Source organism: Microcaecilia unicolor, chromosome 3 (assembly GCF_901765095.1).
Source record: "Microcaecilia unicolor chromosome 3, aMicUni1.1, whole genome shotgun sequence".
NCBI lineage: Eukaryota > Metazoa > Chordata > Amphibia > Gymnophiona > Siphonopidae > Microcaecilia > Microcaecilia unicolor.
In genome coordinates, this window is record NC_044033.1 from 211,210,798 (window position 1) to 211,227,284 (window position 16,487).

Sequence of the window (16,487 nt, forward strand, 5' to 3'; positions counted from 1 at the left end):
AAATTCTCAGCATAAAGAGAGTAAGAGTAAGCCTGGGATGATATAGAAAATTGTCAGCAGTAACGGGGCCAGTAGAAAAGCTGGACTCAAGTAGGGGAGGGAGGGAGAATGTGCGGAAGATGCCTGGGCCGGGAGTGCATATCAGTAGAACTGTTTATTGTAAAAAAAAAAAGTTTTAATGTATATTCCACCTTATAAAGTGGGTTACACATTATAAGAAGCCCAATACAATAAAACTATTTTTTAAAACTATATAAAACTGATTAATACATCTAATCACCTCAACACATACGCAGACGACGTAACGATCTACATCCCATTCAAACAAGATTTGCAGGAAATCTCCAGTGATATTAACCAAAGTCTGTACATCATGCACTCATGGGCGGATGCATTCAAGCTCAAACTTAATGCAGAAAAAAACCAATGCTTAATACTCACCTCTCAACACAATACAAGCAAATTCACCACCATAAACACACCAAATTTGACACTCCCTGTCTCGGATACCCTAAAAATCCTTGGAGTGACTATCGATCATCATCTAACACTGAAGAATCATACGAATAACACAATCAAGAAAATGTTCCACTCAATGTGGAAATTAAAAAGAGTAAAACAGTTCTTCCCAATGACAGTCTTCCGTAACTTGGTACAATCAATGGTGCTCAGCCACCTAGACTACTGTAATGCACTATACGCTGGCTGTAAAAAGCAGACAATCAAGAAACTTCAGACAGCCCAGAACACCGCAGTCAGACTTATATTCGGAAAAGCAAAATATGAAAGTGCTAAACCACTACGAGCAAAGCTACACTGGCTCCCACTCCAAGAACGCATCACGTTCAAGATTTGTACACTAGTTCATAAAATCATCCATGGAGACGCCCCAGCCTATATGTCAGACCTGATAGACCGACAAGGAACGCCAAAAGATCAGCCCGCACATTCCTCAATCTTCATCTCCCAAGCTGCAAAGGTCTAAAATACAAACTTACGCATGCAGCAAACTTCACCTACTTGAGTGCCAAGCTATGGAATGCACTGCCACACAACCTGAGAATGATCTACGAACTAACAAACTTTCGAACATCACTGAAGACCCATCTTTTTAAAAAGGCATACCACATAGATAACAAAAATAAATGCATACATCTCCCACACCTTTACTCAGAACTATTTTCATAATATCTGCTTGCTTTATACTTCTACTATATCACTCAAAATCTCTATTTTACAATAAGTAACTACTTCTATTATATCTGCTTGCTTTAAACTTCTAAAATGTTATTCAGTATCTCTATGTAACAATAAGTGATTACGTTCTAATCTATTACCACCTAGAACGATACATTGTAAGCCACATTGAGCCTGCAAAGAGGTGGGAAAATGTGGGATACAAATGCAATAAGTAGTCCCAAGTAGCCAGCATTACAGTAGTCTAATTCCGACAACACTAACGATTATGTAATCATTCTAACATCTTGGAGCACATCAGGGTAGCAGCTTGAAGAGGAAGGTGACAGACTGCTGTTAACCAGGAAATCACCCAAGGCCCCCGTTTTAGTGGCGCACAAGATCTGTAACAAATTCCTTTCTGGGTGAAGATTTTATATTACGGATACACAGTTGAGTGGTAAAATGTTAATAGAGTCGCTTAATTAAAACAAATGTCATGGTCTGACCCAGTGTGGCACTTATGTTCTGAAGTGGCTCTATTAGCATTTTTAATACTTGACTATTCATCCAATTACTCCACAGAACATCAAAATGGTCCACTCTCCAGCTGTGGTGGACCAATTACCAGAGTACTCCCTTGTTTCTTTTTTTCCTGCGTGAATGTTGCTTAATATTTTATATTACAAATATCCTGTAAAATATAGAGGCAAAACACCAGCACAGTGACCAGATCAATCCAAAGAACCAGTAGGCAAAGTGGTTGAAGAGGAAGCAATGTTTATTGAAGGACCTGCCATGGAGTGTGTTTCGGCACAATTGCTTGCCTCAGAGGTCATCGACAAATGTCACAATCACTTATGATGTTTTAGAACAATTAACAACAAAGCTGTTAAATTAGAAAGATCGACTACAGTACAAGCCATCTGTGTTTTGGATAAAGATCAGGCTTTGTTCCTAACTGCTCTAGAACAACATAACTGATTGTCAATGACTGCTGATGCAGGAAGTTGTGTTGAAACCAGGGTAGGAATGGTCTGGATCGCAGTTCCACCACTTCTTTTCAGACGCTGGAGCAACAGTCTTTGCTTCAGTCCCTCTCTTTCAGGCAACCTGCAGAAAAGGGGATGGAAGAGGCAGAGAGCAGTCTTTTCTTCTCCCTAATCCATCCCTTCTTTTTCTGTTGCCCCTGCCATTGAGCCACCTTTTCGCTTTCGTCCAGCTCCACAGTTCCACTTCCTTTATGGCTACAAATTAAGCCCTGGCCAACACACAATCCACATTGTGTCCTTCAGCAATTGCTTCCTTCCTCTTCAACTATTTTGCTTTTTGTGGCTGACTATACTTTTCTTTGGTTTGTTCCTGTAAAAAATATACATAATTTTAACACTTAGAAATGCATCACTAGAAATGTCTAAACACCTGAATTCCCCCTCCCCCCCCCCCCCCACAGATGCCTATTGTTCACGTAAACTTAGTGAGCAATGCTGACTTGAGAGGCTATCTGAGGTGGGGGGGGGGGGGGGGTTATTCTTTGAGCTGTGACCATAAGCCCAAATATCTTCTGCAGTTTTATGCAACAAGGCAAAGAGAAATTGAAAAATATCCAACTTGCTTACATGCATTCATCAAAACTAAGCAAATGACGCTCTTGGGAGAGGGTCCCTGCAATCTCTGGTACCTTGCGGGCTCCTGGCGGTGTGGGCTCAAAGATTTTGGCTTGCATGTCAGAGGGCAGGTTGGCATAGATGGGTAGCACCAGCAGTTCTGCAATCTTTGACCCAAGCCGGCGGCATCGCTCCTGCAGCATCTCACAGCACGCCTCGATTTCTTCCTGTGGGGGAAGATGGGACATGTGAGGAAGAGGGATGGGACAGAGCTAGCGGGTGTGGTTCCTGCCCCCTACTCTGATTAGATGCATTTGATGAGGTCTTACCTGGCCTGTGAGGAAGACGAGGATGTCACCAGGCGCTTGTGTGACATGAATCTGCAGGACAGATACCACACAGGCTTCCAGGTAATCTGCCTCTGGGGCCTGCAGAGACAACAAACCCAGAATTAAAATCAGCCACCCTGGGCAAGCTAACACTCCACAGTCTTATGTCAATGCTTCAAAACCTGTCCTGGGGGACTGTTGGGTTTCCAAGATATCCCTAATGAATATGCAGGAGGGAGATCCGCATGCCTACCACCTCCATTATAGGTAAAACTCCTCATGCATATTCATTAGGGATAGCCTGAAAACCCAACTGGCTGGTGCTCCCCCAAGACAGGTTTGAGAACCACTGCTTTACGTAATGGCTTCAAAGCCCTTCAAAGCTAAAACACATTAGCAGGAGTCACAAGTGCCTCCAACTATCTGTGCAGGCTGTGATGTCATAAGAAATGTCAAATATAGGAGGGGGTGGGGTAGAGGCAAATGAAATATTTAAAGAAAAGAAAAGTGCCAGGGTTCCTCCCTTGGCTGCATCCCTTTTGTGGACCCACACCAAGTCTTCCAGCAATTGTCAGCCTGTGGCTTTTCCTCTTACCACCATCCTCCCCGCCCCAGTGGTTGCCTGTTACCTTAGTGTAGTAGATGTCCACAGGGAAACGGCGACCTGGGATGCGGAAGATAGGAGCATCATCAAAGAAAGCAGAGAAGCGCTCCGTGTCCAGGGTGGCGCTGGCAATCAGCACCTTCAGGTCCGGCCGGAAGCGGGCGATGTCCTTGATCAGGCCGAAGAGGATGTCTGTGTGCAAAGTGCGCTCGTGGGCCTCATCTATCACCACCACCCTGGAAGACCACCAGAAATGAATGAAAAATGCAAAATGAAATCATCAGCTGATTACAACATGTGTAATCATAGTCTGTGAAGGAACAAGGGACCATGACTATTCTGCCCCCCCCCCCCCCCCCAATTTAAATGTGAAAAACACAAGGGCGGAGGTGATAAGCTAGCAGGATGACACAAACAATGCAAAGTGTCTTTATTATAAAAACCATGGTCCTAAACAAATTTTGTAAAAGTCCACAGTTCCAAACAAATCCAGACCTGGCTCAACACAAGCTGTGTTTCAGCTTTACAGCCTTCCTCAGGAGTCCTACTAGTGGACCATAAGAGAAAAACAACTCAGCCAGTGAACATATAGGAGTGGAGGAGTGGCCTAGTGGTTAGGGTGGTGGAAATTGGTCCTGGGGAACTGAGGCACTGAGTTCGATTCCCGGCACAGGCAGCTCCTTGTGACTCTGGGCAAGTCACTTAACTCTCCATTGCCTGCCGCATTGAGCCTGCCATGAGTCGGAAAGCGCGGGGTACAAATGTAACAAAAATAAATAAAAAAATAAATATAAGGCTCAAATACTTGTGATTTCAGCAACACAGTGAACAAAGAACAAAAAGGAAGCAGTGAAAATGCTGCCAGCGTTCTTCTGAATCCATTTGAGTGTGTGCATCTTGTATTGTTTATGTATCATGCACAACAAGTTCCTGTATTTTTTAGTTCTATCGTTATCAGGCCTTTCTGGGCACATATTCCGTGCTAGAAAAAAATGAAACTTAACAACTCAAAAACAACCACTGTTAATGAACCATACAAGCACATAATAATGCTTATGACAGGTATATTGTTCTACAATAATCCAGATTTTTAAATTTGTGTCTTAAAACTTTAAGGGGTGGGAGGCAAAGCCTTAGACCCCAGTTCACAAACTTAAAACCTTTATATACATTAAAAAAAGTATTTCTGTGGAAAGTTAGTAATCAAAAATATAATACTGGTGATATTGAAGTCAAACTATTAAACATCTCAATCTTTAAACTTTCAGACCGTCAAAGATGTTGGCAAATTGTAAATAATTGTAAATATATCATCAATAAGAGCAGTTTCATAGGGTCCCACTGATGGGACCACCTCCATTTGTGAGAGCTGATGTTCATAAGCATGAACACAGAGGTAACGGTTGGTCCTGAACATCCTGAAAGCAGCTTTTGTTTGTGAAATGCTGGCCACTGTTGGTGGGATCCTATGAAACTGCTCTTAGGGATGATATTATTTACAATTTGCCAACATCTTTGACAGTCTGAAAGTTTAAAGATTCAGAAATCTAATGTTTTGACTTTAGTGTCACCAGTATTTTTGTGGAAGGTTTTCATGTCTACGAGGTTTTAAGTTCCGAACTGGGGTCTGAGGCTTTTCCTTCCACTCTTTAAAGTTTTAAGACGCTAATTTAAAAATCTGGATTGATAGTGAATATGTTTCAGTTAGCTATCATAAGCACTACTCTATGCTTGTATGGTTTATTCACATGTTCCCTGCTCCCACTGACTTATTGGCCTTTCCTATTGGCAGACTCTCAGGCTTCATATGCCTGCTGGGTCAGCACCCCCCCCCCCCCCCCCATCTTGTACTAGGGAGAAATCTCCAAGTTATGCCTTAAGCCCTACAACCAACCTGTTTTCTACCTTGCTGCCAAGCCTTTAGGTTACATTGACTTTTCACTCACCAGCCAGCTTAGTGGGCAATCTCCTAGCCTCTCCAATCTGAGTGTGCTGGGGTGAAGAACAGACTAGAGAGCTGCGCAGGAGCAGGGATGGCGGGATTCCTGCTGCTACCACGGCAATCCCGCAGGGATGGACCAGAATCTTGAAATGCACGGTGATCTGAGCTTCACCTCTCCTCCCCGAGCCGCAGAAGCCACCCTGGTGGTCTAATGGATTCTTCAGGGCAGGAAAGATCCCCAAGTCTTTCCTGCCTGCTGACCCTCTTACTGCTGCACCGCTTTTTTAAAATGGCTGCCGAGACTTCCAGCATAAACTAATCAGCTAATTAGGCCCTAACAGTCGATAATCGGTGTTAACAAGCGTTTAATTGGCAGTAATTATTTACACACAGATCTGCCCTGCACCCTATTCTATAACATACACCTAAAACTCATAGTGCACAACTCCAAAGGGGCCATGGGTGGGTTACGGGCATCCCAGGATTTAGGGAGATGTTGCAGAATTATGCCATTTCCACACCTAACTGCTTACAGCAGCCTTTGGCAGGCATAAATGCTAACACCAAAAGTGAGATGCCAAACGCGTGCTGTTAGTATTTTGTAAAAGTCATTCTGCGTAGAGTGCTCATTGCTGAATACTAGCTTAACACTATCAGCCCAGCACCATTTATTGAATTATAAATGAATAGGGCCTGACTACAAAGACATGAAAAAATTATACCAACTTGTGAACAAACTACTAGACACCAACATGATCACCGCCACCACACAGACATCCCACCGGCAGACAAACTTGCAAAATACATACTGTAAACCTATGTAACACACTACCTCAAAGCATCACTGGCATTGAAAACTTCATCAAATGTCTGGACCCAACCCCCGGTGAATACCCAGCAGACAGACTCTGGTTAAGCTTCGCTCCCCTCACTGCTAAAAGTCAACCAAGCACTTAAGAGGTTCTCTAAGACTCACTGTAAATTGGATACCTGCCCCAGTTACCTTTTAAAATCCGCTCCCCACCGCTTCATAGCAGACCTCGCATCCCACTTAAACTACATGCTTCAACATGGTCTCTTCCCTAAGGAAAACGGCAACATCCTACTCACCCCAATACCAAAATATACCAAGAAAAAAAACAGATGATATCACCAACTACCGCCCAGTAGCTTCAATCCCACTAGTAGTCAAACTAATGGAAAGCGTAGTAACCAAACAACTCACTGACTACATAAACAAATTCACAATACTACACGAATCACAATCAGGATTCCGCTCCAACCACAGCACCGAAACAGTACTAATTACTCTCTTAGCCAAATTCAAACAAGAAATTGCAACAGGTAAAAGCATACTTCTCCTACAATTCGACATGTCTAGTGCGTTCGACACGGTGAACCATAACATAGATCAACACGAACACACCTAAATCTCCACCACCCAAGCTGCAAAGGACTCAAATACCAATCAACCTACGCATCCAGCTTCTCTTACATAAGCACGCAACTATGGAACGCATTACCAATCACCGTGAAAACAACATACAATCACCTAAACTTCCAGAAACTCCTGAAGACTAACCTGTTCGAAAAGGCATACCCCAACGACCCAACCTAAATGCCTCAACCCCGCAACACAATATAAATGTTCGTACTGGACAAAACCCAACTCTCCCTCCTTCTTAAGCCCAATGTGTCTATCACACCGATCATTACTCTGTCATAACCTCACTTTGTATTTGTTTCATACCAGTACTGGCGATCGCCTCTACTGTACTATGTAAGCCATATTGAGCCTGCAAATAGTGGGAAAATGTGGGATACAAATGTAACAAATAAACACATTTCTCTCTATATTATAAAGGCTCTTAGGGGCCCTTTTATTAAAAAGAGTTGCCACGTGGCAACCCGGAACTACCGCCGGCCCAACGCAGTAGTTCCACCCCCAGCGCACAGCATTTCTGGCGCTGCTGGAATTTTTTAAAAATACCGCCGGGTTAGCGTAGGATCCCTTACCACTATCCGAAATGGCCGCATGGCAAGTGGTAAAAAGGGCCTTGGCGTGCGGCAAGAACAGCCGCTAGCACAGGGCCCCTTTTACTGCAGCTCGGAAAAGGGGGCATCGATGTGGCAGAAATTGTGTGCGCGTTGCAGGCACAGACATTCGCACCTAGATTATTTCAGTAAGCACATAAATTAGCATATTTTATAACCTATGCACATATGTATAAACTCTGTCTCTGTACATGCCTACCAGCAGGTCAACACACACACTTAATATCTTGATTTGGAGACATAGCGTAATAGTTAGTGCAGTGGACCAAGAACCTAGGTTCAATTCCCACTGTGGCTCCTTTTGACTTTGGGCAAGTCACTTAACCCTCCATTTCCCCAGGCAGAAAAACTTTTGAGCCCACTAGGGACAGAAAAAGTGCCTGCATATAATAAATGTTAAACTGCTTTACCTTCTTTCACTAAGACAGTGAAATTTTGCAAGAGGACACATACACGCAAAAATGACTCTTATAAAATGATCCCTTTACTGTTTGGCCTGCAAAACTTTTAACATAATTGTGTTTTTCAGAGTGATCCCCTGCTTTGCACATTTTGGGTGGGGTTCCCTGTCTTCCGCCACGCCCTGTGACCATCACCAATGTGAAGGTGTCCCAAGCTGGACAGATACAGGGTGCTAGTGATGCAAGGAAAGAGTACACTTTCTTCCTCGGGCTATGATCAGCGAGAGGTGGAGACTGGAAAAAGCTAGGAAAGCACCTGTAACTGGAGAGGTCAGGCTCGGTCAGGAATTCACGCAGCAACATCCCATCCGTCATGTACTTTATCACTGTCCTTTCCGAAGTGCAGTCTTCAAAGCGGATGCAGTACCCAACCTGCAGGAAACGCGCACACAGCTGTGTCAACACACTGCCAGTAATCTAGCACCTTACATCCCAGGGGCAGAAAAGCAGGAGGAGCACCTTATATATGAGGTACTTTCAAAAAAGGATGCCATGGTAACAACGCTTCAGAAACAGACATGTAGCCACCTCTTGTGTACAGTCTAGAAAAAGTATTGAACAATAAACCTGGACTGCACAACTTTACCACCACTACCATCTGCTGGAGACTGAAAACAGACTGAATCTTAAGGGACTGCTCTGGTCTACTTATAGGCTTACTTAATACTTACAGGCTCATTTTCAAAGCACATGGACGCCTCAAAATGGCAAAAAACCCATCTGTCTGCCAAAAACATCCAAACAGAAATTTTTTAAAGGCAGAATTTGGATGTTTACACTGCAGTTCGTCCAAATAGCAAGGCCCAAATTAGGACATCTTTCAGCAATAATGGAATAAGAAGAAACATCCAAGGCAAAAAAGGAGAAATTAGGTCTTACCTGATCATTTTCTTTCCATCAGCCTTCCCACTATTCCAGAAACTGGGGGATAGTTGTGTCCATCACCCAGCATGTGGAGATACAGAACTGAAAACTGAGCTGAGACAACTCTCTCGGCATCCAGTCCAGCTCCTCCTCAGTATTTACGTAGACAAGCAGTAAGGAAAAACTCAGAATAAACACAACAACTAGCTAACCTAACACTAACCAGATAAGCAAACGTGTGGACCTCTCTCATCTCTGGACAACCTGTAGAGAACAAGCAATAGGCAGGAAGCGCCATGCAAGGTGGCACTTGTTATTTGACTCATTACTTCACACCAACAAAACAACTCAGAAACCTCAGGTGGGCCTCTGGAATAGTGGGAAGAATTAATGGAAAGAAAATGATCAGGCAAGACCTAATTTCTCCTATTATGTAGCTTACCTGAACCTGGGGAATGTTCAAAAAGCAATCCCTAGAGTGGGTAGGATCCTGGTGCCGCTGTCCTGAGGACTGAAGCCTCAAAACTGGCTTCTGAATGCACCGTAATGTTCACCCTGTAGTGCTTGGCAAAGGTATGCAGCATCAACCACATTACCAAGCCTTGCAAATATCCACCGGAGACAATAAAGTAGTCTCCACCCAGGATGTTGCTATACGCCTCATAGAATGAGCCTGCAAGCAAATAAGCCAACACGATAATCTCCTTTAGCCATCTAGCAACCATGGGCTTGGAAGCCTTAAGGCCAAGGCTCTTTACCAAAAAGCACAAACAATCTGTCCAACTTGGAAAGCTCATTCGTGACTTCCAGATCTAATGAAAACTCTACGCACATCGAGAAGCTTCAATGAAGAATACTGAGCCTCTTTGTCCTCTGCGAAAGGATGGAAGCTCCACAGATTGGTTGAGATGAAATGCAGATACCATTTTCAGGAAGGAGCTGTGCACAGAGAGACTGCCTCCTCCGAAAAGTGAAGAAAGGGATCCCAACAAAAGATCCTAAAGCTACGAAACCCTACCTGCAGAGCAACAGCCACCCAGCATGCTGCCTTTAACATAGGATCTTTCAAGGCAGCCTTCTGAAGTAGCTCAAAAGGAGGCTTCTGAAGAACCCGAAGGACTAAATTAAGGTTCCACTCTGGACACGGCGTATGAAAGGGAGGCCATAAGCAGCCTGCTCCCTGCAAGAATCAAATAATGTCCAGGTGAGTCACAAGAGACGTGTTCTGTAGTTGGCCTCTGAAATGGGCCAAAGCTTCAACCTGAACTTTTAGAGAACGCAATGCCAATCCTTTCTGCGAGGCTGAAAAGTGTATCCATCCACCTGCAGATGACAGAAAATACTGAGGAGCTGGACTGGATGCCAAGAGAAAGTCTCAGCCCAGTTTACAGTTCCCTATCTCCACCTGCTGGTTGATGGACACAACTATCCCACAGGTTCTGGAACAGTGGGAAGGACTAATGGAAAGAAAATGATCAGGTAAGACCTAATTTCTCCCTTTTTCGCCTTGGATGTTTCTTCTCATTCCATTTCTGCTAAACAGTGTGAAGCTACGTAACGGAGGAAGGACGTTTTTATCTAGACCTGTTTCAGTCATGTTCAGGGTACAACAAGGTGCCCTGATTGAGCAGCTACTACTGGAGGGATGAAGGCATGACACCTCCTTAATCTCCCAGTGGTTACTGATCCCCCCTCCCACTCTCTTAAGAAGTGAAAGTGACAGTGGATGCCAGGCTCAGAATGAAAGCGTCAGGTGCTATTCATCGCCATTGCCTTGACTTTCTTTCATCTCAAGCTATTCTTGATCCACTTCAATCTGGCTTTAGCCCCCTTCATTCAACTGAAACAGCGCTTGCTAAAGTCTCCAATGATCTGTTCCTGGCCAGATCCAAAGGTCTCTATTCTAATCTCATCCTTCTCGATCTATCTGCTGCTTTTGACACTGTTGATCACAGCCTACTCCTTGATACGCTGTCCTCACTTGGATTTCAGGGCTCTGTTCTTTCCTGGTTTTCTTCTTATCTCTCTCAGCGTACCCTTAGTGTATACTCTAGTGGATCCTCCTCTACTTCTATCCCACTGTCAGTTGGTGTACCTCAGGGATCTGTCCTTGGACCTCTTCTTTTCTCCATCTATACTTCTTCCCTTGGTACTCTGATCTCATCCCATGGTTTTCAGTATCATCTTTACGCTGATGACTCCCAGATCTACTACCTCTCCACACCAGAAATCTCAGCCGAAATCCAGGCCAAAGTATCAACCTGCCTGTCTGACATTGCTACCTGGATGTCTCAGTGTCATCTGAAACTAAACATGACCAAGACTGAGCTTCTCATCTTTCCCCCTAAACCAACCTCTCCTCCTCCCCCATTCTCTATTTCTGTGGATAACACTCTCATCCTTCCTGTCTCAGCTCGTAACCTTGGGGTCATCTTCTGACTCCTCCCTCTCCTTCTCTGCACATATTCAACAGACTGCTAAAATCTGTCGTTCCTCGCTCTATATCATCAGCAAAATTTGCCCTTTCCTTTCTGAGCACACTATCAGAACCCTCATCCACACTCTTATCACCTCTCGCTTAGACTATTGCAACTTGCTTCTCACAGGTCTCCCACTTAGCCATCTCTCTCCTCTTCAATCTGTTCAAAATTCTGCTGCACGACTAATATTCTGCCAGTGTCGTTATGCTCATATTAGCCCTCTCCTCAAGTCACTTCACTGGCTTCCTATCTGTTTCCGCATACAGTTCAAACTCCTCTTATTGACCTATAAGTGCATTCACTCTGCAGCTCCTCAGTACCTCTCCACTCTCATCTCTCCCTACATTCCTTCACGGGAACTCCGTTCACTGGGTAAATCTCTCTTATCTGCACCCTTCTCCTCCACTGCTAACTCCAGACTCCGTTCCTTTTATCTTGCTGCACCATATGCCTAGAATAGACTTCCTGAGCCGGTACGTCAAGCTCCATCTCTGGCAGTCTTCAAATGTAAGCTAAAAGCCCACCTTTTTGATGCTGCTTTTAACTCCTAACCCTATTCACTTGTTCAGAACCCTTATTTTATCATCCTCACTTTAATATTCCCTTATCTCTTGTTTGTCCTGTTTGTCTGTCCTAATTAGATTGTAAGCTCTGTCGAGCAGGGACTGTCTCTTCATGTTCAAGTGTACAGCGCTGCGTACGTCTAGTAGCACTTTAGAAATGATAAGTAGTAGGTATGGTGAAATTAGATCTTACCTGCTAATTTTCTTTCCTCTAGACCCTCCAGACCGGTCAAGACGCATGGGTTATGTCCTCCTACCAGCAGAGGGAGACTGAGAAACACTGAGCTTTTGAATACTGTATATATAACCTGTGCAGTACATCCACTAGCCAGTATAACCCTGACAAAGCAGAGAAAACAAAAACACCAACTAAACCTAACAACCCCGTACGTGGACACTGCCAACTGGACACTTTCTTCATCTCTTTCATTGTGCCCTTCGTATTGTGTGTGCTTCCACAGGTGGACTAACAAACACGGTCACACCTGACCAGACTTATGAAAACAAAGTCTGAAACCATAGAAACCACACTCAACAGCTGCCAAGATAGAACAACAGACCTCCTGGCCTACAGTACAGACAGGGCGGGCCTTGACCGGTCTGGAGGGTCTAGAGGAAAGAAAATTAGCAGGTAAGATCTAATTTCACCTTCCTCCACGACCCTCCAGACCGGTCAAGACGCATGGGACGTACCCAAGCAGTAATATCCTAAGGGCGGGATCCACGTAGGCCCGAGGTCAACACTGCAGCCCCAAAACCTGCCTCGTCCTTAGCATGCACATCAATCCTGTAATGTTTAACAAAGGAATGTAAAGACGACCAAACCGCCGCTCGACAAATATCCAACGGAGGAATCATACTACTCTCCGCCCAGGAGGCCGCCATTCCCCTGGTAGAATGAGCCGACAATTCCTTAGGGACCACGCGGCCCTTCAGCAAATACGCCGAAGCAATTGACTCCTTCAACTATCTAGCTATCGTAGCTTTGGAAGCTGCCGCGCCCTTCCTTGCACCACCATGGAGAACGAACAAACGATCAGAAAGCCTATAGTGTCGAGTTCTGGAAATATAGCAGCGCAAGACTCTTCGCACATCTAACTTGGCCAGTCGACGCTGCTCTGCATCCCCGGCCAAGTCACCCAAAACTGGCAAGGAAATCACTTGATTCACATGAAACTCTGAGACCACCTTGGGCACAAAGGACGGCACCGGGCGCAACGAAACCTTCTCCTTGGAAAAGGACAAAAAGGGCTCTCTACAAGACAAAGCCTGAAGCTCCGACACCCGCCGAGCTGAAGTAATAGCCACCAAGAACACCGTCTTTAGGGACAGATCCTTATCTGAAACAGAAACCAAGGGCTCAAACGGCGGCCGCACCAAAGTATCCAAAACGAGATTCAAATCCCACGGAGGCACCATCCGCCGCCGGGGCGGGCACAATAACTTAACACCCTTCAAAAATCGAACCACATCAGGACAAGAAGCTAACGACTTTCCCTGGAGCTTCCCACGGAAACACGACAAGGCCGCCACCTGCACCTTCAAAGAGGACAAGGCCAACCCCCTGTCCATACCATCCTGTAAAAACTCCAAGACCTCTGTCACCGACGCCCGAAAGGGAAGAACCTGCCTACCTGCACACCAATGCTCAAAAACTCTCCAGACCCGAACATACGCCAGCGAAGTGGACCGCCTACGCGAACTCAACATCGTATCGATAACTCTGGACGAAAAACCTTTCTTCCTTAACCTGTGCCTCTCAAGAGCCAGGCCGTAAGCGAGAACCGATCCGGATCTGGCATAACTATCGGTCCCTGACACAACGCCCCTGAATCTGACAACGGCAGAGGATCCGCTATCGCCAACCGTACCAGATCTCCGTACCACGGCCGACGCGGCCAATTCGGGGCTAACAAAATCACTTGTCCGGGGTGCCGAGCGATGCGTTGAATCACCCGACCGACCAACGGCCATGGGGGAAACACATACAGCAACTCCTGCGGCCACGGCATTAGGAGCGCATCTATGCCTTCCACTCGAGGATCCCTCCGGCGACTGAAAAACCTCTGAACCTGAGTATTGCGGGCCGTTGCCATGAGATCCATCACGGGAAGTCCCCAGACCGACACAATGCGATTGAACACCGACCGATGAAGCGACCACTCTCCGGGGTCTAGAGCATGCCTGCTTAGGTAATCTGCCTCCACGTTGTCTACCCCGGCCACATGTGCCGCGGAGAGCGCTAGAAGATGAACCTCCGCCCATTGACACAACAGCGCCGCCTCCTCCGCGACCGCCTGACTCTTTGTGCCCCCCTGACGGTTGACATAAGCCACGGCGGTGGCGTTGTCGCAAAACACCCGGACTGCTTTCCGCACCAGCACACTCTGAAATGCCTGAAGCGCTAGACGAATGGCCCGGGTTTCCAAACGATTGATGGACCACTGAGCTTCTACCTGAGACCAGCGCCCTTGAGCTACCTGCCCGAGACAATGAGCTCCCCAGCCCTGAAGACTGGCGTCTGTGACGAGAATCACCCACTGCGGAGCCTCCAACGGCATTCCCTTTTTCAGATTGCCTGGGTCTAGCCACCACTGGAGACTGAGGCGTGGGGCTACCGGCAGCTGAAGGCGTACATCCAACTCCTGCGACAGAGGCGCCCACCGACTGAGAAGAGCTGACTGCAACTGTCGCATATGCGCCCGGGCCCACGGAACTACCTCTATGGTGGCCGCCATTAACCCCAGGACTTGCAGATACTCCCGGGCCGTCGGAGCCGCCTCCGACCGAAATAGCCGAATCTGACTCTGCAACTTGCGAATCCGAGGGCCCGGCAGGAAGACCCGACCGTTCCTGGTATCGAATAGAACTCCCAGGTACTCCAGCGACTGCGACGGCACCAGGTGACTCTTGCCGAAGTTCACTACCCAGCCCAGCGACTGAAGAAACTGCACCACTCGAGCAGTGGACTCCTCGCTCTCCGACTGGGACTTGGCCCGAACCAACCAATCGTCCAGATACGGGTGCACCAGAACCCCCTGCTTCCGCAAGGCCGCCGCCACTACCACCATGATCTTGGAAAAGGTTCGAGGAGCCGTAGCTAACCCGAAAGGCAGAGCACAAAACTGAAAATGCTTCCCTAAAACCGCAAAGCGCAGGAATCGCTGATGAGCGGCCCGAATGGGAATGTGCAGATAAGCCTCCGTCAGATCCAAAGACGTGAGAAACTCCCCTTCCTGCACCGCGACAATGACCGACCTCAATGTCTCCATGCGGAAAGAGGGTACTCTGAGAGCTGCATTGACTGCTTTCAGATCTAAGATAGGTCGAAAGGCATCCTCCTTCTTTGGGACCACAAAATAGATTGAATAGCAGCCCAAGCGGCGCTGAGCGGCTGGAACAGGCACTACCGCCCCCAGACTGATCAGCCGCGCCAACGTGTCTCGCACCGCCGCCCGCTTGAGCCTCGAATGACAAGGGGACTCCAGGAACCTTTCGGGAGGCGAGCCGTCGAACTCCAGAGCGTACCCGTCTCGCACCACTTCGAGCACCCACTGATCCGATGTGATTTGGGCCCAGTCCTGGTAAAACTGACTCAGCCGAGCCCCTACCCGAACCAGGGCCTGGACCCGCACACCTTCATTGTGAATTACGCCCCGAAACCTGTCCTCCCGCGGCGAAATCACGGCCTCCTCGCCGATTCCCCCGAAAGGACTGTGTTCGCTGGAAGAACCGACCTCTAAAGGCCCCACCAGTCCTCCCGGGCCTATACCGGCGAGCCTCCTTAAACCGACCTCGGGAGGAAGAACCCCTAAACGCCGCCTTAGGACGTAAATCCGGAAGACGAGGGGCCTTGGCATCGCTGAGACCTTTCACCAACTTATCCAAATCCTCACCAAAGAGCATGGACCCCTTAAAGGGAAGCGAACAAAGCTTAGCTTTGGAGGCCGCATCTGCGACCCAACCTCGCAACCACAGTGCCCTCCGTGCCCCCACCAGCATAGCCATATTCTTGGCCGAGGCACGGAGCAAATCATAAAGCGCATCAGACAAAAAGGAGGATCCCATTTCCAATTTGGCTAATTCCTGTACCCCGGAGGTCCCAACCTCCACCGAATCATCAAGCAGCTTCTCGGCCCAACGGAAACACGCCCTCGCAACCAGCCCCCCACAAATTGAGGCCTGCAGGGCCAGAGCCGACAAATCAAAACTCCGCTTGAGGAAAGCCTCAAGCCTCCTATCCTGGGGATCCCGGAGAGCAGTCCCCCCGTCCACCGGGATAGCCGTGGCTTTTGTCACTGCTGTCACCACCGCATCCACTGTGGGAGCCCTAAAGGAATCCCTATCTTCCTGTGGGAGTGGGTACAGCCTCGACATCGCTTTAGACACTTTACAGGGAGAATCCG

The 16,487-nt window shown here is 47.0% G+C and overlaps 1 protein-coding gene across 1 annotated transcript in view; it reads right to left on the bottom strand.

Annotated features, from left to right (window-relative positions):
* The window catches only part of DHX16 (DEAH-box helicase 16), a 72,980-nt gene that overhangs the window by 18,781 nt on the left and 37,712 nt on the right, over window positions 1-16,487 (bottom strand). The window contains exons 9-12 of the mRNA XM_030197384.1: window positions 8,431-8,546; window positions 3,742-3,952; window positions 3,113-3,211; window positions 2,858-3,010 (exon numbers count right to left, since the gene is read on the bottom strand). Coding sequence (XP_030053244.1) covers window positions 2,858-3,010; window positions 3,113-3,211; window positions 3,742-3,952; window positions 8,431-8,546 — 579 coding nt within the window. The remainder of the gene's footprint in view (window positions 1-2,857; window positions 3,011-3,112; window positions 3,212-3,741; window positions 3,953-8,430; window positions 8,547-16,487) is intronic.